This window comes from Heliconius melpomene, chromosome 17, assembly GCF_056956725.1.
Source record: "Heliconius melpomene rosina isolate 202511_hmr_F chromosome 17, ASM5695672v1, whole genome shotgun sequence".
In the NCBI taxonomy this organism is placed as follows: domain Eukaryota; kingdom Metazoa; phylum Arthropoda; class Insecta; order Lepidoptera; family Nymphalidae; genus Heliconius; species Heliconius melpomene.
In genome coordinates, this window is record NC_140405.1 from 384,751 (window position 1) to 408,628 (window position 23,878).

Below are 23,878 nucleotides of genomic sequence, written 5' to 3' on the forward strand. Positions count from 1 at the left end.
GATCAAAGGCCGTCAATATGGCTTCCTCACCCGGTGATCTTTTGGTTTACAGAAACTACGGCTGGACTTCGGCTATTAAAAGTAAGGAAGATGGCCTGGAAGTTAGTTTCGATATATCTGCTTTCGATCAAATGTGGCACTCGGCTTTTCTTGCAAAATTCGATATTTTATTTTATTTATGTGATGAAAATGTAATGAAATAATTAAGGTGGCTCAATTTGGTTAACCACTAAGAATACCCCATTTATCGTGCCACCAGTTTTTGAGAACATTCTTCTTAAAGCCGCTCCCAGTTATGCCAAAACACCTATTGGCAATGTAAAGAGCGCCGACTGGCCTCAAACTTGTAAAGAACAAGCACGTATTATAATCACGCCATGTCAAGGATAATTCAGTATTTTGTCATAGTAGGTACTTCCAAGTATGCCTAATCGATTGCGCATAGATGAAATAAATATAATTTACCTGTATTTGGCGGTGGATATCCGGTTGTTGACGAATTTCTGGGGTTGTGGGCGGTTGACGAAGATGACGCGGTTCTGTTCATCGTTCGCCCCGTCTGTAATACCGGACGTCGTGGCTTCATCCTCGTCTGTGGACATAAATAAGAGAAATTAACATTTCTATTATTATTAACTTGTTACGTTAAGACCGTGAAAAGTGGAGTTGGTTGAGCAAGTAGGGAAGGCAGACCCTGGCAAACGCCAAGATGAAATCCAGGAGGAAGATTATTATTAAATTGTTATATTTATAGAGATACATATGTTTTGTTTACCTCATTTTGTATTCCGTACGTAGCAGAGTAGGCAGAGGGAAACTAGTGTTAAGACATTGCGTTCCCCACGTGTAAGTTTTCTAGTAAATGTAATATGATTCCATATTCGATGACAGTACTTACTAGTATTGGGTGTATGGTTCAGCTCGCACCCCGTGATAACATATCAAACTTGTTTCTATTGTGCTATCGTAATATATCACGTTTATAATGGTCTCGTTGTTTCGTATTGCCACAAAAAAGTAAATAAATAGATATGAATGAAAAACAATCGCGTAGTACCTACGTACTAAATTAAATGTAACGAAGCAATAAATAAAGTTTCTAAGATTTACCGGGGACATAAAGCAAGTAACGACCTCAGTTCCGCTCCGATGACTCTCATTTAAAATTATTTATTTTTTAATCTTGTGAACTTAAAGTATAATATTGTTTAATCCTTAAATTCAAGATAAATTCATTTCTGTAGGTGCATAAAATATGCTATACCAAGGTCAATGTAAAAGAGAAAGAACCTAGAAAATCATAACTCCAACTTCCACTCGCTAAATGTTAATCTAATGATATGCGATAATTGACAAGTACAAGTGCAGCAGATATAAACCCTTTACAATCCCACCCATGGCCGTAGGAATGGAGAATAATTTGGTATCCCCAAACCCCAGAATTTTTAAAAACCTTTATAAAAAACATCAGTTGGAAACTTTCAGTTCGAGACTTTTTTGCTAAAAGGTACATGAGATCATCAATAATCCACGACGTGTGGTTTACCTTGCAATTAATCTGTATTTCTATAAGTAAAAGTACAGTTTTCAAAATAGGTTTTTTCGTTATTATACGTAAAGATATAGTATTGTCCAGCAAAAAGTGGGAGCTATTCTGTTCAAATTTGATAACAATTTTTAGCTCTATATACATATATCAAATACATTTTAAAACTTTCTAAGCTATCTGTCAATATAAAACAACTTTCTACTCGTTACATTACAAATTACTTGTGTAAAGTTATTTGAATAGTATCGACCAAACGCAGCAAAAAAGGTGAATCATAAAAACATTTAAAACTAAGCAATCATTTGTGTGTTTTAAAGTAAGAAAGAAAAACAAAATCATCCCAATAAGATACTTCCCCGAAACTAATTAAAAATGAACTATTGTTGGGTTCATTCATTCTTTCATTCATTCCGTACTCTTTCCAGATCTCGGAGCGTTTCGCGACAAAAATATAATGAAACTAGGTAAAGCACCTAATTCAGAACAAATAAGAGAAAGCGAACTTCATATAGAGGTCAAGATCTCGAGATACTGTGAAAAAGGAAAATTGAAATAGCGCTTTAATATACGTACCAAGTACCTATGTGTACGTAATACATATATGCTGACATATAAATATGTGGGACATTAATAAAACAATTAAAGCAAGTCCATGTATTTTAACCCACTAAATGTCAGTTCTAGCGAATTTTAATAAAAGTCTCTGAGTGCGACTCTAAATCCCCTAAATATTATAAAATGAGGAAGACAGTATTAAAAATGACGACGTTAGTTTTACACAATGCGACTGTCACGTTTAAAAATAAGAAACAAATTCCTCAAGGAACTCACAACTCCAATAATTTCTGGACAGGATGGCATTTCACACGGTTTGTAGTCAATATCTATTTCTCAGCGATGCGACCACCTTGTTAGAGCACTCGACCAGTGACCTACTGGATACGACCGATATGGATCATAGGTATGTATGTATCATATTTGTTGAATATTATCCATACTATAATGAAACAGCTAAAACCATATACAATAAACATAACGTCCACCGCGGCCGTGAGTGCCCGTCGTAGCGCAGCAGGATATTTGCAATCAATCTTGAGAAGAAAACACCTCAATTTGTATAGGTTTTTTTTAAATTAACATAATTTGATGTCACAAGTGAAATCCTTGAGTGAACAACTTGTAATAAGTAGTCAAAAATGTTGTCCACACAATAATTCTTGAAAAATTAATTGAGCCGCTACAAAGCAATAATAAATACCTGGCATTCTTAACCATACAACGCCGGACTTATTTGGTCACAGTGGGTCAACACGTATTCACGTGACTTCACCCACTGTTGATTGTTGATTGACATATTTATCAGGGAAAAAATATAAGTTATTCTGTTTCAGCTTAAAATCCTTCAAGTACATTTATTTTAAATTAAAGGATGTTTTAATATATACAGAATCTTACACCTACAGTGATTTAAAGGTTTCCCTGAGTTGTATACCAGTCGTACCATTGTGGTGTTGTGGTGGTGTGGTCAAAGGAGACCCAAAATTTGCATTATAATAGGTTATTTCTATCGGTTTAATAAAATATGTTAATTCCGTTTAATAAAATATGTTATAGAGCTTTTAACACATCAAGACATTGAGTTAGTCAAATCATTTTGAGTAAATTTATAATTCTATATATCTAAGGTAAGTCGTCATATCCGAAAATCGACAGGAAGCAGAAAGGTGATGACTCACGTTCACATCGTATCTTTATAGCAGTACACATAAACCGTGCCAGAGCCGCGCCAACACCTCCCATGTAGCTAAAGCCAATATCATGAAAACACTATACAGCATGAACAAATATTTATAAATATACAATTTTAAACATGATAGGTTTGTATTTATATGCTGCTCTTTATGTCAATAAAAACTATAAGAGTATAACTACAAGGTTTTACAACATTTTTTCTATATTTCCCGCTTTATAGGCATTATATCTAACAAACAAGAATTAACAGTGAAAATTGAGTAACGAGTCAGATAATACATAAAACTATATTGTAAATATAGACTATCAAGAAAGAGAGATTTTAAATATTAATATTTAATACAAAGAACATTAACAATATTAAAACAGCCTAAAATAAAATAAAACGTTATTTTGATAAAGCATACCTAAAGGGAATTCTATTTGAAGTGTTTTGTTAATCCAAGGACACTGTATACTGTATACTCATACATATGTTACATAACTGTAACTACTGACCGACTGTTATGAAACCATGACTCCTGATAAGGAAATTACCTACAGATTAAACATTAAGCGGCATAGCAAAATGGGGGAAACCCCTTTTGGACCAGATATTTGTTTAATAATATAATATTAGTCTTTATATTATTTATGCATCCTCCACAAGTAACTGGATGTGGACTATGCAGATTTGATTCTCAAGACAGACTAATAAATTAGCAATGAGTATTCATGGGTGGGTAAATGATTATACATATGTTATTACTACTGTTTATTAGCACAGGATTTATACAACTTATCACCAGAGAAAATAATTTTTAAAGAATAAAGATTTTATATTTATAGTTTTAATATTCACAATAATTTATTATAAAAATGTAAATCAATCTGTCTTTAATGAAAAGATATTTTTGAAAATAAGTTTATAGAACTATCATCAGAGTACACTACTAAAATGACACTTTATGTGGTTGGAAAATTCGAGATGCACTTTTAGACTTGGAGCAGGAGAAGAAAGAGATCCTCTAGATACAAGCTTAATGGTATTTTGCTCTGCAAGAAATATAAGTTCTGTAAAAACCTCTGGCCTCTGTTTGTTTTTGTAACACTTTGATTATTACAATAGTGGGGAAACTAATATAATTCATTTCTTCTTCAAAGGCTAGATCTTTATAAAAAATAGCTTAGCTTTTACCTACAGCTTCATTTTAATGGTCAAATGAAAATTACTAAGTGGTAAGTAACACATCAACACCACACATCAGAAGTGGTGTATGTAATTCAAAAATATTCTTATTATTTTGTATTTTATCCCCTTTATTCATTGGCAAAGAGAAACCATTCTTTCATCACTAGTGGATTCAATCAACAACCATTAGATGTACAGTGGGACACCACCTTACTTACTTACCTTACAATAATAACACTCTAAAGATTAAAAATTTAAAAAATATATAAATTCAAAATTAATGGTTATCAAAAGAAAACTCTAGTAAAATTCCTTAATATTTGCTTTTGTTGTTATACAATTTTATGGGGCTGAAGTGCCACAGCAAGGGCTCTACCCCTGCAGGGGTATTCACCCTGGGATATAACATGAAGCTATAAAAAGGGTTTTGGTAGCTGCCAAATTTACTATAATACAAAGCATATTTGCCATAAATATTATGGTTTCATATGGCAATAGTGGTGTGGGATAACAGCTTCACGCTGTATCCTGCACACAGCAGGGTAAACAGAGGGAACATAGTGTTAAGACACTCTGTTCTCCACTTTCTGCCGAATTCTGGAGGTGTTGCATGCTGAGTGGCAGAACTCAGGTTGTATAACATTGTTTGAATATCAATAAGATAGATGTGACTTCTACCTCCATATAAGCTTTGGAATTATTGTCATTTCCTCTGGTAAAACAAAATTCAGTATTGAGTTCACCATCTCAACATGCAATATCTCAAAATTAAGGCAGTGAGTGAAGAATGGATTGTATACACACTAGGTTCTCTTTGCTATCCCAGGGATTATATGTGGGATATTCCTGAAGCTGAAGAAAACAATGTAACAATGTCAAATAATATCACAAAAATAATATAGAGATATATTGTATATTGTAAAAATACCAATAACATAGTAAATTAATATTATAATATTAAGGTTAAAGTTTATCATAAATAATATTATTTTAAAAATAAATTTGCTATATTTTAGTGTTCTAAAACTGTAAATGTATCGTAATTGTATGTACTTAATTAATTACTTTTATTATCTAAAAATAAATAAAAAAGAAAAATATTGATCAAGGCTACAGCAAAACTTCCAATACCTTGAAATTTCCATTGAAACATTAATGTTAATTTGCGTTTATTAAAAACACTTACGTTGGTTCATTTTGAGCACCATGGCCCGGTAGAACCGTGAGAAGGGCGCCATCACGTTATGGTTGTGGAAGAACCCTGAGAGGTACTCCCTGAACGCCATCCCACTGAATTACTAAACACCGAGTTACTATATCTTAGAACGTTTAAACACTAATAAAACACTAAATTTGACACACATTATCACCGTGTATTTTCAAAATTGGAGGAAAAATCCATCGAGAGTTCCGACATTTTAACCCGTACTAGCTTAGCTATATATGATGGTCTACAGTAAATATTAGCGTATATTATTTGTTAACTGCAGGAAAAACAGTATGTCCTTATACGTGTTGACATCACAATAGTACGCGCTATCGATCCTTCCTCCGCCCACAACAGTCGAGCTGAGTCGAGCAATGATGGAAGCAGTCATCTGTCGATACTAACGGAGTGACAGATGACAGTTGTTTATGGAATATTTATTAATCTGCATATCGAAAGTCGTCATTTAAAAAATGTTACTCATTAATTTGCACAAGAAAAAAATAATAATTTATAAGTTATAATTATATATTTATTACTTCCACAGTCTGTTCTTATATTATATTTAGTTAGTAAAACATAAAAAAAATTTCAATAACAATATAAAGAAAGTAAAACTGGAAATAAAATGGATTAACCTTTTTTTTTATTTTTTGCTACCTATATAGTTATTGCTGATTATTGTTGTTATTGAAATAGTGTGCCAGTTTGGTTTTTACCGTCATCATTGACATATTTTCTTTGTTGAGATTTTACGACCTTGGACTTTGTTTTCTTTTTTAATTAATGTTCATTTTTCGTCGTGGTGCAGCGACACAGCTTGTGAGTGTAAATGCGACAGTTGTGAAATGTGGGTTCTATTCCCAATCGCAAGTGTTATGATTATACTTATTATTTTTATTTCTTTCGTCTGGTAACAAGACAAAGCCCATCGTCACTCAACACACAAATGTTTAAAAAATTGAGCGGTGCGAGGAGAACGGAATGTGTTAAAATTTTCCCTGCCTACCTAGCTCTATGCCGGATACATTGAGTAGCCACGCTACTATTTTTTTTCTTGTAACATAAGTATTATAATAGTATTAAAATAATATATTCAGCAATTTCATTGAATTTTTTGTTTAAATTTGAATATTTTTTTTTTATAAAATTAAACGTTGTGTGTCCTCGTTTGCAGAAAAAGGCAACAGTTATAACATGTTAAAGACAAAACTTTAAGCTTAAAACACCCCGGAAACGTTTTAGCTAACGAGGCTGACATAACAATATATTATACTAGCGGCCCGCTCGCGGTTACACCCGCGTGAACTATGTTATTATTAATTTCTGTCTCCATGACTACGTCCTAGTGACGTCTATGCAAAATTTGAGACTCCTAGCATTTGTAGTAACGAAGTTTCATACAAACTTTCGACCCCAAAAACAACCCCCTAGAAGTCGAATATTGCCAATTCCCGTCTTAGCGAGCACCTACGTCCTATAAGTAACTCCTATGCAAAATTTGAGATTCATAGCACATGTAGTTTCTGAGATTTCGTGATGAGTGAGTGACCTTTCGATTTTATATATATAGATTGACCATTAAAGCTAATTGGGACACTTAGCTGTACTTTGTCAAGTTGTATTCATATTACATGTGGTGTTGCCTAGTTACTTTGGCGGTTTTCACATATCGCTCAATTTTTGAGACATTGCTTGTTGAGTGGCGGAACTCAACGCCGCGCCTTGTCTTGTTACCAGAGAGACGAATTGAAGTTTCTCCTAAGTAAGCCGCCAACCACAACCGTAGAGCTCCTAGTCAGACGCTGTGCCGCTTCTCCATGACGGTAGTTCCAGGTTCAAGTTTGACTTAGACAACCTTTCAGATTATGGAGTAAAGAGGCAAGTAGCTTTTGATCTACCTACTTTCAATGATTTCATATAAATTGTTATTTGTAAATTATTTTCAAATGATTAAGCAATTTAGTAATTAAGAAAATTAATTGGACAGGGCTTGTTAATTAATTCAGAGACGAGATAGACCGCAAACAATTACGAAAACGTTCGTCATTAAATTATTGACGAGCGCTCAGCCGCTCACACAGACGCAGTACACAGGCAACAGTCCTAGGTACCCGTAGAAGGAGCTCAGAGAGATAAGAGAACGTAGAAAAGAAACTTCTTTCTTTAAACATGAACTTAAATACTATGATCATCGTGATAATTAGACTACAGACGCAATGGGTCGGTTGCATACTTGGAGTAATTATTATTTTAGAAACAAGTATTAGATATTGTTGATAACTTGATTGTTGTGGATTCGAGCCCGACTAGAACTTTTTTTTCATTTTCCAGTTTCTGGTAAGATAAATGCCATAATATAACCTATTATTTTTTGGGTGGTGAGTCAGTCGAGGTAAGGCAAGGTGGTAAGCAACAAGTAACCAGTAAGACCACGTGACGTGCAGCGACCACGATCGATGGGCTTAGGCCAAGGTGTGCACTTGTGAATAATCTCGTGACAGTGACTTGACCATCTAACCGCCTTGGAGGGTCGTAACGAGAATGGTATTTTAATCTACGAATGAAGGAGTCTACAAATTATCACGATAATATTATCTTATATTAGAATGAATATAAAATCATTATCATTATTATTAATAAATATATTAATAATAAAAACTCTTATTTTTCTATTAGGCTTCTGGTAAACAATCGTTAATTGTTTTGGAAAATTCCATCCTTAATGAATTTATAAGAAAACAAAAATTTGCGTTGGGGTCGTATAATTGTTTAGTTATTTATGGTTAAAGGCTTAAAACGTTGAACCCATTTTGAGATTGAAATTTAATATTTACAAAAGTGGATCTAAATTTTAGAAATATTCTGTTGTTCATATTCATTTAATTTAAAATTTATAAATTCTTGTTCTATTTCTATTTCTCCATTACCCTAAATTGTTCGCAACCATAACCAAAAAAGATACTTATATCTACAAGAACCTGTCCATAAAACGTCAGTAGCTTAAAAACATTGGTATTTACAATAAAAAAATAAATAAGTTGCAATGAAGTGTATGAGAGCTACGAGTAAGTATCTATATAGATGTTATTATTCGGAGCAAACGTCGATATGTAAAAACATTTCTGGGGAAAAGATACAATGGCCAGCAATTATATTTAAAACGGTTGAATACACGCTTTATTCTTCAGTAAATGAAAAAGAAAATTTAACTTGAACTTTGTAACTAAAAAAGATTTTAGTTGCAAAGCTCAAGTAAATATACAGCTTCACGCTGTATGCTGCACACAGCAGGATAGGCAGAGGGAGAATAGTGTTAAAACACTCCATTCCCCACTTTCAGCTGAATTTTAAAAGTATTGCGTGTTGAGTGGCGGCACTCAATGCCGCGCTTTGCCTCGAGACTTCCCCGAGTGGGGATCAAACCCACAACCAGTCGTTTTTACATGCTGCTCGCCCCGAATGGCTTTTCAACAAATTGAAAATGATACTAATCAGGCTAAAGCTTTGATACCTGCCAACAGTAACAATAAAATATGTCCAATACCGACCTCTCTTTTATTTATAATATAATGCCGAGTTGGTTCTGCCAACGTAAGCCCATTTTTTGGGAAAGAAATGTAATATGGACTGGTCTTATGAAGACGTCATTTTATAAAATATGTTCTATACATTTACACATAATATGTGTAACACAAGTTTGCCTATGTTACCTGTGTATAAATACAAATCGTGGAATAAATTAAAATATATAAATTTTTATTTCATCCCGCATAGTTATAGGAAGGTAGACAGAGAAAATATAGTGTCAAGACACTCCAGCACTGCAATTTTTATCCGAATTCAAGACATTGCTTGTAGAGTGGCGGCTCTTAACAGCCACCTTGTCTTATTAAAGCGGAACCGGAACCGACTACTGTCCCAATGCACCACGATGGCCTCTACGATAATTTTTATTTCGAATTTACAGTTGATTTATAAAAGTACATTATAGAAAACTTACTTCTAAACTCTCTTATTATAAACCTTAATCTTTTATCTTTTTATACCGAATAACAAATAAAATAAAAGATTTATGTTCCTAATATAATTATCTGCTTATGTATGCCGATGGTGAATTTAATAACCATTTAGTTTATGGTCTGGTTCACGCATCAATTGTATTGTTGCACACAAGCAAACTATGGATAAATTACATAAGTAAGATAACAATCATTAATTAGAAAGTTAAAAATTAGAGGTGAGATAATGAAATAAAAAAGAGACAGCGAAATAACGTCTGTGTAACATCGCAATATTATTCAAATAATTAAAAATAAGAGGCCATAGACTCAACAGTTGTCCCGGATTCGATTCTCAATCGCGGGACTGAATGGTAGTCAAAGCGTGGACGCACAGACACTAGGTATGCGGGATAGAGCGTGCAAATCTAACATAAAATACTCACCAAGCCGCCGAAAACTGTGCCGGATCGCTCGTATAGTGCACATAGTGCCAATCACATATTCAACTCCGCTTTACAGTACAGTAAAGTAATAGTCGATGACGTGAGCCACGTAGAACAGGAGGCAGGTCGCTATGTACATCATGATGAGGATCTGCACGAGCATGGTGTGCTGGCGACCGACTGACCGACTGACCGACTGACAGCGCTGACAAATGCGGTAGAAGCCTCGCAAGTGTCAGCAAGGTGAATGTTAGGTGACGCAAGTATGACGCGTCTAAGTGGCACTACTAGGGACTCTTAGAGAGTTGATCTCGTAAGCACCTGTCTTTAAAATATCTAATTATAACTATTCTCAAAATATTATATGTATATGTGTGCGTATTATCAAACATGCTACTACCTACCTATCTCATCGGAACTAAGGTATTGCGACGTATGCCTAATATCTATACAAGACACTACCTTGTACCTCCAACTTCACCCCCTTAACAGCCCCGTATATTAAGAGAATGAAACACATTTTCCACGTAGCATTCATTGCCCGAGGTAACTCTTGGACTAGTTTCTGAGAATAGCACGATCTCACGATCACAAACTCTTCACTAATATTAAACATAGATTGCCAAAATATTTTCTAGTATCTCTACATTTTAAATAAGAATTTAAGAAGTAAACTTGACAGTGAAATATTCAGACACAGAGGGTCCATTTTCCTCTCGGAGTTCCGTATCTAGGGGATCTCACCACACCCACCAGGGACCTCATGTTGAGCTTATGTCGGGTATACGTGGAAGTGCTTCCATACAAATATAAGGTATAATGGCGCAGGGAGACTGCATTTGATTGTGGAGTTGATTTTCGTGCGACAGAATGATTTATTTGCATTTCTCCGCATTGGTAAAAAAACTTTTGAATTTGGGCGGAAAATGCAGAACGAATTGGCGTCAAAATCTTTTCCTCAAATGTTGAATTTTAAAAATAAGTCAAATAAGAAAAACTATAAAACTATATTCTTTCCTTTTCTTGTCTTATACATATTTTCATCGTTATATGTTTCATAAGCCCCCTACGGGTGGCCAGGTTGTACTTCTACTCTACTCCTAAATACTATAATGAGAGCACTGACAGGAAGACGAAGAGACGCTCGTCTCGCTCGCTCGCTCTTCTGCAGATTTCTTCATTAAAAAAAAAGTAAGTAGATAAGATAAACTGATTCGCATACAAGTAGGATAGGTACCTGCACGTCGCCGCACCTCATAACTATTTACAACTGATTTAGATAAGAATTGAACATGTAAGTATCTATCGCATAATCTTAATATGAATCATGACAGTATTTATTCTTTATGTTTAAGGAAATTACTGAAATGAAGAAACTATTTCATTTTCTTTAGAAGTTGTAACCTGTAGAACGTTGTAACGGTATAGACACGCTACTTACTTAACCTAGTGTTGAGACACTCTTTGTTATATTTTTCGCCCAAATTTCGTGCGTATTGAGTGACGGAACTTAATGCCTCCTTGTGTTGTTACCAGAACGTTATACCTCCACCTCCAAGAGTGAATTGAACCTACAAACATCACAGATCATCACAGACAACCAGACGGCCTCGTTATAGAAAAATGATCAAATACAGTTTTTTCTTCAGCTAAATGTAATTCTTACTGTATGCTTACATTACAGCCACTGTAACATTCCATTTATACACTTTAATCGCGACAGTTATGAATTCGACTCCCACTCAGAGAACTTTTGATTTATTTAAAATAATATATGTTTGAAGCCATTCTACAGTATACTCACTTCTCTTAGTAGTCCCACCCAGCACCGTAGTAACAGGTACTGGTAAGTCTTCACCGTTGCCGTCCACCCTGTGCATGGGCAGGTTCACCTCCGATCCTCCCGGCCACGCCATCGTACATCACCGCACGAGCACGCACATTGTAACTAACTTCTCATATACAACTCGCAATGTATTGCGTATATATCATTACACTATTCACTCATGTCGATTATTATATTGATATGTTGAATTGAACACTTAATAGCACCGTCTTTAAATCGATATTCCTTGATATATGTTCACAAGACAATAATTGAAATGGGCGAAGCCGCGAGCGGATCCGGAGAGCGGAGCTAGAGTATAGTAAGAAAGGTGTAGATAGTATATAGCTAAGAATAATAAACGCATCAATTGCTGTACATTTTTTGTAAATATTTAGAATAAATATGGAAATATATACTTGAGGTTGATTATTTATTAAATTTACAAAAAAGGTTCAGCCTACGGTTGATGATAATAATTTTTTCTTTAATTCAGTATATCTTTAACGATTTCTTACACTTCTCATGCGTCGTTGGCAGCTTATAAAAGCTTCGATAACTGGTGGAACTTACGTCAAGTGAAGCCTCCTCTATACGATAAATCGCCTACTTTGCACTTTTGTAAAGCTCTTGGCGTTTGGCTTCCTTCACAAGAGCGTGGTAAAATAGTACAGTTAGTGATCGTTGCGGGTTTAATCATCGACTTTACGCGTACGATTACTTCTTACACATATGAAATTAAAGATAGAAGAATATAGAAGTAATATAATTAATTTTTGGAACTTGTGGCTAATGCTGTTAGTCCTACTGGCTCTTACAGAGACACCGGTTCGGTAGAGGGTCCTCTGTTCCTGAGAAACTGCGAGCACCAGGAGGCAGGAGTTATGGCCTGGAGTCCCCTGCTACTTTCCCCTGCTACGCAATAAACCGTTTCAATCATAGAAAGTTCTTTTTTTTTTTGAAGTATTAATATAAGATCGATCCCTAACGACTGTCTAATTGCATTCAACGTGACGGGACATTGACGTCACGCTCATTATTACACTATTAATTGGGTAAAGTTTCTTATAAAGAGTTTTATAAAAGTTCATGATTTATTAATTAATTTTGTTTTTTTCTTGTAATCTTATAATATACAATAATAAGTATTTTATTACATAGAGGCCTCGAGGAAGTGAAATATTGTATATTTTAACTTATTCGGTTTGGTAACGAGGCAAGTCACGCCGTTTCGATGGAAAATGGGGAACGGAAGTGTCTTAATCGGAAAGGAGTGACTTAACACTAGGTTCCCAGGTTCCGTGGGGATGAATTATATTAGTTTGCCTGCTCCACTATACAAAGCTCCATCGCAGCAGGACTATTGTTTGTATCTAATGAACAATATAATGTAATCGCAGAACCTCGAATCTGTGAAAAGTATAAGCAAGAAAAGCTGTTTACTCTACCTGCGGGCCGAACTCCGAGTAACTTAAGGAAATTTCTCGCTAAGTACTTCCTTCGAGTGAATATGAATAAAATCTGTGTATGTAACTATTTTAAATATATTTTGATTCATTGCCCTTGCATGAACAGCGGCGGCTGCACTTCAATGAACCCGTCTTAGTGACATTTAATAAACAAACCCCGACGCTAGCACACACTGAGTGACTGACTGATAGACGTTATCGTAGACTAATAAACGCACAATGCGGCGTTCAACTACATTATATAATATAAGTGAACGCCGCGACTTGTCTGTGATGGGTACGTTACTGCGGGACAGTGGGACACTGTGAAGGTTTGCCGACTGACTGAGCGGCGCGTGATGCTGCCTTACATACGATACTATAGCGCTAATGACAAACAATTACTAACGTTACTGGGTGACTAGCAGATAATGCACAGACGAATCTAGTGAACTTAGAAAGTTGTCAGTATCTAAGAGACGAAGCACTAAGAGAGGATTTCCCGAAAATTCTTACAGAACCGGGAAAAATGAATGAACGGGAATGACATTTTTAATTTTACGTTTTAAACTTCACACAAATAAAGTTGCGGGCGACGCCTAGTTGGTCAAAAAATTCTTCAATAAAAAACCCGTCCTAGGAGTAAGTAAACGTATTGCGAAATATCTAACAATATTTTTTAAATGATTGTGCCAACAAAAATGTCGGTCAGTTGCACACGCGCGCCGAGACCAACTGAAGAAGTTCCCACACAGATAGCTTGGCTGTAATGATAAGATAAATTCTTCAAACATATATGACGCCGACATTTTCCCAGAAGGAAAGAGTACTTGCTGGCTGACTGTAGACCACGGAGTGATGAGAGGGAGTGGTCCTCTATCGCTGACTCGCAAGGCAGTTCTGCTGAGAGGAACCGGCACGAAACTCAACAGTTATCGTTTTAAACTACAGCTTACAATAAATAAATAACAATCATTTTTCTGTCGCGTTATCATTTATAAGTAAGTACTATATAAGATATTTGCTTTAATCACATTGCCCTTTAAGTAAAGGCGTGGTCTACGAACTGACGCGGCCGACCTATGATGTCATACAAACAGCCCGCCGCCACTATCGCGGTGGTGGTCGGTGGTGGTCGGTGGTGGTCGGGTAAATCAAAATTAATGAACAGTGAACGCGATTCGTATTGATGACCAGCCCGTGGTTAAGGTAATGGCTTGATTCATTAGTGCTATGATACGAGATACGATATATATTTATATATTTATATATTACGAAATTATGTGATATATATTACGAAATTGTGTGATGAGTGGCTTAATTCAACTCCGAGTTTTGCCTTGTTGCCAAAGTGAGGAAATGGAAATACTTGATTTCCTCGTGTTAGAATCAAACCTAAAGCCTGTGCTGCTGCACTACTTGGACTATAAAGTCATTTAAAATAAACAATCCACATATAAAATATAAAACAAATACAAAACAATCAATTCGCGTTATTGTTTGTAGCACTCCACGTAGCCGGCCGGCCGAGCCCGGGAACAAGAATAGCGGAGAAAGCGGCGATTAAAAGTTGAAACAATGGTCTATTCAGTAAAGTCCATACATGACGCGCCACTCCCGGATCACTCGCCTTCGCCGGGTGAAGGTCAACGTATCCTCCACTCCCCGATATTGCAGGGCTTACGTCCAGGGTGTGCCTCCCCACCAACTGACGGTACACGCATGTCTTACAAATGGATATTGGTGGCTCTACACCATAAATTGATTATTACGTGATTAAGGCTTATGTCAATATCATTATGTTATATTTAACATGGTCATTAGATATTGTTCGACTCAGCTCGATGTGTAATAATAGTTTCTTCTCATGATATCTGCATTTTTCAGGAAAGATAAAGAAGCGTAGTGATTCGTTGCAGTTGAATATAGCCCCGAATATAGCAGACTCGGAATCCAACGCCGCACATCACACTACTAGACTGAGTGTGACATCTACATATATTTCTAATTTTTTTGTGGAATTAATTCACAATTTAAAAACAACAAGCACAACAACAGTTTAGACGTTAAATATGAATTTTAAAAAAACTATTTGTTCATTTGGAACTTAGCGTAATAATATGTCTTTAAGTTACTATAATGAGGGCTCTTTATGCCTTTTGTAATTTTTTCTTATAACTTATTCAGGCGAGTGGTGGAGTGGTGGGGTGGTGGCGGTGGTGGCGGTGCTTTGACGTGACAATATTTGCTTAAAGCTGTCACACACAACTGTCGAGTCGTAATAATTAATGTAACGCACCAGCAAAAGTCTATATGAGGCCGATGTTCTCTCCAAAGTACCGCGAGTCGCAGACTTGCTTGCTGGTAGTGGTAGTACCGGTTTGTTTGGAAGGAGTTATGATCCCAGAGCTTGACGCTCTATGCCTAGTTGGCCGTAGAGAACGGAGCGACATGCGACAGCTCTGCTGCTCTTACCATACCCCCTTCTATTCTCTCGATGTGCCTTACGCAGTTGTTTTTTGGTTCTCGCTATGATCACTTTAATGGAAATAAATGTTACAAATTTATAATTGTAATTCAATTCATACAAAATAAGTGGATACGCTCGCAAAGTTAAATTTGTCAACTCTTATACCCTGGGATCCGGCCGTTGAATCCTGCATATACGAGTTTTCTTAATTAAACCTATATTAATGAATAATACATGATTAGTAGAACAGATTACACCTGGGTTGCCTGGAAGAATCCTGCCGCAATCACCTTTAATTACATTTTTTCGTAACTCGTTTTTGGAGAAAATTGCACCAATACGTTTTTTATATGAATCGCACATCATTTGAAAGATAATCCCATAAGGAATTGGAAAATTAAGGGTTGCCAGCTCTCAGTCTGCCGCAAGTCTAGGGTTGCCTGGTTTAAACATGTCACTAAATGTTAATAATTTGCACTCATGTGTTTTTTTAATGAATTATATATCAAATTAAAGCTTATTTTTTTCTGAACACTATAAAACAGGGTTGCCTGGAAAATTCCTGCCGCAAACAGGGGTTGCCAGCGTTTGAAATATTTTATTCCGGTTCCGTTTGACTATGAGAATAGACGATGAAATGCGCGGTCTGCCTTATGTTTTAAAGTAAAATATTATATAATAGAAGGTCAATCTTAAAATCAATGTTTATTCTAATTGTTCACCTATTAAATGATGATTTTAATCATATTAAGTACACGCAGAAAACTATTTAAAGATCATGGGGCAGAAGAAATCATCCTTATTTTTAAAGTAAAATAATGAATCTATAATATTGAGTCTTTGCAAAATCTATTTTCTAAATACTAATATTTATTTATTAATTTAAATTACAATTTTGAAACAATTAAATTATCTAGTTAAATAAATGTTTACAAATATTGATCTACTATAAACTATTAATATATATACATATACATCATGTTCCCTTAATATAATGAAGGGTGACCATTATTGCGGATATTTTTTTTATTAATTATATTGAAAAATACATTTCAATGAACTCTCTCTCTTCGTCCTCTACTTGTTTGATTTGACAAGGCTTGCCGCATTTTTTTTTCTCACGCAATTTTTAATAATTTGCATAGGAAAGAAATATATATAATAGAATTATAACAAACAAAACTAAGTTAGCAAAATAATTCGAAGAAAATCCGACAGTAATGCCGACTAATAAACGCTATTTACGGTTTATGACCAAGAGTCGGCAAATATCAATTAGTTGGCTATTTTTTACTATAGATAAACATTTTGCGGCGCGATACAAAGCAAACCAAATGCAATAATATTATTTTCGAAGATGTATTGTTTCTAAATGCAATAAAAGTGCAGATGGCCAAATGAGTTGTTTTTGAGCATATTACTTAGTTACTTACCTTTCGTTTTGGAGTAAAGACGTTTTTACTTGACAAAAATGAAGATGTGTTTTATGTGCGGCAGGAGTGAAAATGTGATAGAATTTAACAAGGAATCTCTCCAAAAGTGTAAAATTATGTTATTGTTTCGCCAAAAAATGAATTTTAAATACAGTGACATTTTTTTAAATAGTGACACAATGCACAGTTATCATTTACAGTATTACAAAAAGTTCATTGTTTTAAAACAAAAATATAAAGAAGTATTTTTTAATTATTTTCTAATGCAAAACGTAAGTATACTTTAATATTTAATATTATATAGTTTAATAAAATGTAGACAATTGTGGCCGTGGGAGTTGCCTCAGTTTTGATTATACTAAGTTAGGGACGTTAGTGAGTGATTACGCTTTATTATAATTATAAGAACAATTCTTTCAGACCTAAATACCTTAAAAACTATCAGCATAGACGGAGAAGTTCTTGCTAGCGACATTTTTTAATCTATATTTTTTAATAGTTTTTATTAGTTGAATAGTTTTCATTTACTTTGCAAAAACGTAAATATTCGTACCAAAAAGATGGGCGCCATAGTTTTTTCTACGGATACGGACGGCGTTGTCAAATCAAACAAGCAGAGGGCGAAGAGAGAGAGAGAGATTGTTTATTGAAATGTAATTTTCCACATTTTCTTAATTAATAAAAAAAATATCCGCGATAATTGTCACCTCTCATTATATTAAGTTAACATGTTGTAATTAATACCTTATAGTAGATCGATATTTGTAAACATTTACTTAATTAAATAATTTAGTTGTTTTAAATAACCCTTTTATTTAACTAAATATTATTATTTATAAAATAAATTTTGCGAAGACTCAATATTATGGATTATTATTTTACTTGAAAAATAAGAATGATTTCATCTTTAAATAGTTTTCTGCGTGTACTTAATATGATTAAAATCATCATTTAACAGTTGAACAATTAGAATAAACATTGATTTTAAGATTGACCTTCTATTATATAATATTTTACTTTAAAACATAAGGCAGACCGCGCATTTCATCGTCTATTCTCATAGTCAAACGGAACCGGAATAAAATATTTCAAACGCTGGCAACCCCTGTTTGCGGCAGGAATTTTCCAGGCAACCCTGTTTTATAGTGTTCAGAAAAAAATAAGCTTTAATTTGATATATAATTCATTAAAAAAACACATGAGTGCAAATTATTAACATTTAGTAACATGTTTAAACCAGGCAACCCTAGACTTGCGGCAGACTGAGAGCTGGCAACCCTTAATTTTCCAATTCCTTATGGGATTATCTTTCAAATGATGTGCGATTCATATAAAAAACGTATTGGTGCAATTTTCTCCAAAAACGAGTTACGAAAAAATGTAATTAAAGGTGATTGCGGCAGGATTCTTCCAGGCAACCCAGGTGTAATCTGTTCTACTAATCATGTATTATTCATTAATATAGGTTTAATTAAGAAAACTCGTATATGCAGGATTCAACGGCCGGATCCCAGTCTATTATAAGTTGCACTTTCCGTTGGTCTAAAAACCATAAATTAGTACGGAACCCGAGTCCAACTCGCACTTATCAATTTATATTCATATCAGCACAAGCGTGACGTTGAGTTCCACCATTCATTTACAAAATTGAATATACAATAGGTTTTTCTCTATAAAATTGTTAACAATATAGTTTTCACTTTAATTACTAAAAGAAAATCTGATTCTTCTAAGATAGTGGCAAAATGCAAATAATTTGGTTCAATGAATAGCAGCTACACAGTAAATGTAGGTAGTTGGCGGTGCGACCCGCTGTTTATATATTATAATACTAGAAACCTACTAAACTACTCTTTTGTATATAATAAGCTCTGGGTACACTATTACTGATAATAATGGCTGGAATGCTTTTCACGGAACGCACCGATTTTGAGTTTGAATCTTAATAATTAAATTCCATATTAAGATATACATATGTCTACTCGATCCCTTATTGGATACTAAGTGTATAGGTGCAAAAATTATTTTTATTTTGTCAGCTTGGAAAAATCAAAATGGCGTCGTTAGGTTGCGCGACTTAAAATTCGAGTCGAATCTTGAGTTAAAAGTAGTCTCTTTAAGTAGTAACTATCCTCGTACCTGTATTTATTATATCTCATTTCCCTTCTGTTAAGCGAGAGGCTCGAAATAGCTCCGACACACATGCGAGTACATTCTGTTTATTTTACAACGCGCGTAAAATGTTTAGTGCCGGCGCGACACCGACGATCTATTGCTCTATTTATACCGGGAAGCTTGTAGTCCACTTGCGTGGCTTTTATAGCTCTATTTATTTTTTTCACGTATCCCGCATGTAGGGGGGAGGCAGAGCGAGTCTCAAAGTCGATGTCAAACTGTCAGATTGATGATAATTGAATGTGGAGTATTTTCCTTTGACAAAAGAAAAACGGAATGGTTATGTAATTTAGAAATAAGTGCCATAGAAATAAGTTATTATCATTTTCTCGTTCTAGTAACAAGACAAAATGCGGCGTTAACTTCCGCTACTCAACATGCAATGTCTCAAACATTAGTGACTAGAGAACAGAAAGTAGAGAATGTCAACACTATACGTATAACGTGGTGTATGCATGAAAATAGAATTTTATTAATTGTAGCAATATGCGAAAGCACAAAATCCTTGAATTTTATAGTCTAATAATGTATTGTTTATGTTATTGTAGCACGATACGTTCGAATAGTTGTTGCAGCTACAGGTGCCCGCTTCCGACTTCGAGACGTTCCGACAACGCGTTGAGTCGCGGAACTCAACCCCGCGCTTTGTCGTGCCAGAGTGGGAGAATTTAGTATAAGAATCAAGTTTGAATAAGTTTCACTTTGATTGAAGAACATTTAGCCAGTCCATCGACCCAGTTCACGTGTCGATAGCAACTGCTGTAGCCACTGATATCTATACTCGTATACTTGTAGTATCCACATATTTGAATGTATAATACGTGGGAAGTCTAAGCTTTAATGGGTGTGGGTTCAATCACTACTCATGAAATTATTTTTTTAATCTGGGAAAACAAAGTGCCGCATATAGTTCCAACGATCGATAGATATGCAGTGTTTCGAACTTGAACAGGAAACGGAGAAGAGTGTCTTAGCATTAAGTTCTATTTGCCTAAAGTGATCAAAACCATGATATTATATAGAATGTCAATTCCATTTGAACATACCAACAACAATATGTACTTAGCTAGTTTCCTTTGTAAAGTATCCGTAATTAAATTTAAGGATAAACTGTAAAAATGCTGAATGGGCGCCAGACGGCCGGTGGCCTGTGTGTGTGGACAGTTCGAGCTCAGCGTAGGCGGTAATTGCAGACTGAACTAAAAATGTTTACTGTTTTTATACTCTAAACATAAATATTATTAGAGTTAACCTTTACTTTGAAACTGGGTTTATATGAAACAAAGCTTTCTAAGTATGGTTTGCGTGCAGAGTGGCGGAACTCAATGGCAATGCTGTATCTTGTTAAACGTGCAGAAAATACAAGTAAGAACAATTAATTTCTCCAAGAGCGAATAGAACCAACAACTGTCACGTTAACAGTCCCGCTGCCCCCAATATTATTACTCATGTCATATTCTCTTTTATCTCAGTTCTAGGGTCTCTCTATCAATAGTTTAATGGCCGTCACACATACAAGTGTTTGCCAATTCTTTGTTGATTCTAGTTGAATTTGATTATGTTTCAGCAAATTCTGTTGATAGATGTGCAGGTTGCTGGAAAGTGTTCTGTTTTAAAATATAACATAAATTATGTTTTAGTTGCGGAATATAGAGTGCTCTACAATATGGAATCTAATGAAAAGACACTCCGTTTTACACGCACCGCCCAATTTAAGACATTACTTTTGAGTGGCGAAACTCAAGTCAAGCTTGGGTTCGTCACCAGAGCAAGACAATCGAACTCACAACCGTTGCACTCATAGTCAACTGCTGTACCGTAGCGGCATGCCGGCCTTCAGGCTTCAGGCAGTAAGAAATATAAATATTACCAAACATCGAATCAAAGCGTAATAAACTTAGTCATATATATGTAAATTACTTACATTCTTAATTAAATATATTTTTTATAGAAAGTACCTCATTAAAAAGCCAACAATACTAAACTCCACTTAAAGACAACGTTAGTTCGCTTATTGATGAAAATACGTCACTTAAAACAAAAAGAGACATACTTCACATTTAAAATAGAGTAAGAATACTAATATTCCTCAGTAGTTGCATGAAAAAATAAGATATTACGTTACGTGTAAGTCTGATAAAGTTTTCGCGTTCGGGGGAAGTGCGAGGACGCGTGGGCCTCGTTCGCGCCGCGCGCCACGACTGCCCTACGGAAGCTCACCTGACGAGTGACCAGTCGCCTGTATCCACTTCCTGGGGGTGCTATAACGTAGCTTATTAAGAGCTTATGGCTTAGCGGTCAGAGCATATGGACGATACGAGCTACGCGAGGTGAGCCACTGCGCCTCTATAGGACAAATATTTACCTTTCAAATGCTGCTCAACACAAAGTACTTAAGCTTTTAGACTAATTAAATGACCGACCGAGGTGTCCGATCCTAGTTGCGGCGAATTGTTCCAGTTAAAATATTTATTTAAAATTATTTTTTAGATTATTTATATATTCTTATAGTTTATTATATATATACACATGAATGTGGTTGTTTGTTAGGCCCTCTTTCCCGACCTTGCTATGTAACCTGGTACGGCGTCCTCGAGCCTACGGGACTCTTCGTGTTTAATTATCACAACAATCGAGTTCCCAATGAATATTATACGCGGGATTTACAGAATGAGTAGATTTGTACTGTATTTGCAATATATTAACATAACTTATGTATAACATCAGCGCATCACGGAAGCTTGTACTGTGAAAGCTTATCTTTTACAGATATCTATTGGAAATTTTACTCAGAATATAATTTGAATTCGGAGTCACTTATTCTTTTTAATATCTGAAAGTCATTGACAGCAGGAAAAATACACAAAGAAAAAAGAAATATATTAGGTTAAATTAATTTATTTTTTTGACGTCACACAATGGAATGAATAAACAACCGAACGACTGACTAAATGTAATTAAATACCGCCACTAAATACGTAATATCCCAATGTCGGGCGGTGCATAGAACACGGAGTGTCCTTTACTCTATCTGCCATGCTGAACGCCTCACGAGGCTTCGTTTTCACACGATATGGGTATCTGCTGGCGACAACTCCATATGCAGATGAGTCAAAGGCTGATTGTACACTAAATAATTCATATCAAACAGATTTAACTTAGCTTCGTGCTTTGTCCCGCACATAACTCTCTATGGGTCTGCATCCTGCTGGATGGTGTACAGGAATTAATAATTTTGTATTTCCTCACTCGTAATAAATACAAAGCCAGGTGTTTGATTTGCAAAATGAAACATCAACATCAACAATCAAATATCATGTTGTTTTCTCTGTTTAATTTGTCTCAGCTGTGGCGGAGGACTAACGTCAAGTATATTGTAAAAGTTGATTCAATCAATAATTGATTGTGATATATTATTTTAGTTAAATATTGAGGCTGTCATGTTGTCGTCGTCATGGGTTCGATTCCTATTCGGGGGAACGAAACATTTAATATTTTCGTTTCCTCATTAGTAACGGGGCCAGGTGCGGCGTTGAGTTTTGCCACTCAACATACAATGCCTCAAGAATTCGGCACAAAGTGAAGAACGGAGTATTAATGAGAAATGGACAGCCCTACCACTAGGTTCCCAGGTACCGTCTGCCTACTTTGCGGGGTAAAGCGTGAAACTATACGCGATGAATCCCGTCACTTAACACGCAATCAGAGGCGGAATGGAGTATCAAAAGACTAAGTTCCCCCGCCTGCCCTACTACGCGGGAAAAGGCGTAGAGCAAAAAGGAAAGTAGCGGAAAAAAATGTCGGAAATATACAAAAAGATTATTAGGTCTGTCTAATAAAAAGATGAGTCAAATTAGCGTTTTTAAAATGGAAATGTAGGACCAGTGTCGGTGAGCTTTAAAATTGAAATTAAACCTTTTCTTTTTCCCGTTTCTTTCTTTTCAAATCTGCCTTGCAAATGCTAGAAATACTCGAAAATTATTAAGAAAATACTTGAAAATTTATAAAAATAACTGCCATATGCATATATCCTCACAATATAAATTGTATTGTAATGAAGTTATTAGTCCGTAACATTATAACGACGCGTCGGTGTTGAGTGAGGGCGGGCTGCGGGCTGCGGGTAGTTAACAACAGTCGCACTATTGTTAATTAACATTAAATAAATGACGTAGATCAAAGAGAATCGAGTTTTGTATATTTATGTCACAAGCGTGTAGCTATATATATATATATATATATATCCATACCTTTATTATAAATTCCAAAGTAACTCTGTCTGTCTGTCTGTCTGTCTGTCTGTCTGTCTGTCTGTCTGTCTGTCTGTCTTTACGCAATCAGGGTCAAACCGCTAATTTAATTGTGATAAAATACACATATAGAGATACTTGAGGGTCTCGG

General features: G+C 35.3%; 1 protein-coding gene across 14 annotated transcripts in view; it reads right to left on the reverse strand.

Moving 5' to 3' along the window:
* The window catches only part of ATP8A (ATPase phospholipid transporting 8A1), a 78,735-nt gene that overhangs the window by 40,873 nt on the left and 13,984 nt on the right, over positions 1-23,878 (reverse strand). For all 14 annotated transcript variants that reach the window (XR_014878897.1, XR_014878898.1, XR_014878899.1 and 11 more), the window contains exon 3: positions 466-592. Coding sequence is in view for 10 of the 14 variants with exons in the window: in XM_085200139.1 (XP_085056265.1) it covers positions 466-592 (127 nt within the window). In the remaining 4 variants the exon portion in view is untranslated. The remainder of the gene's footprint in view (positions 1-465; positions 593-23,878) is intronic.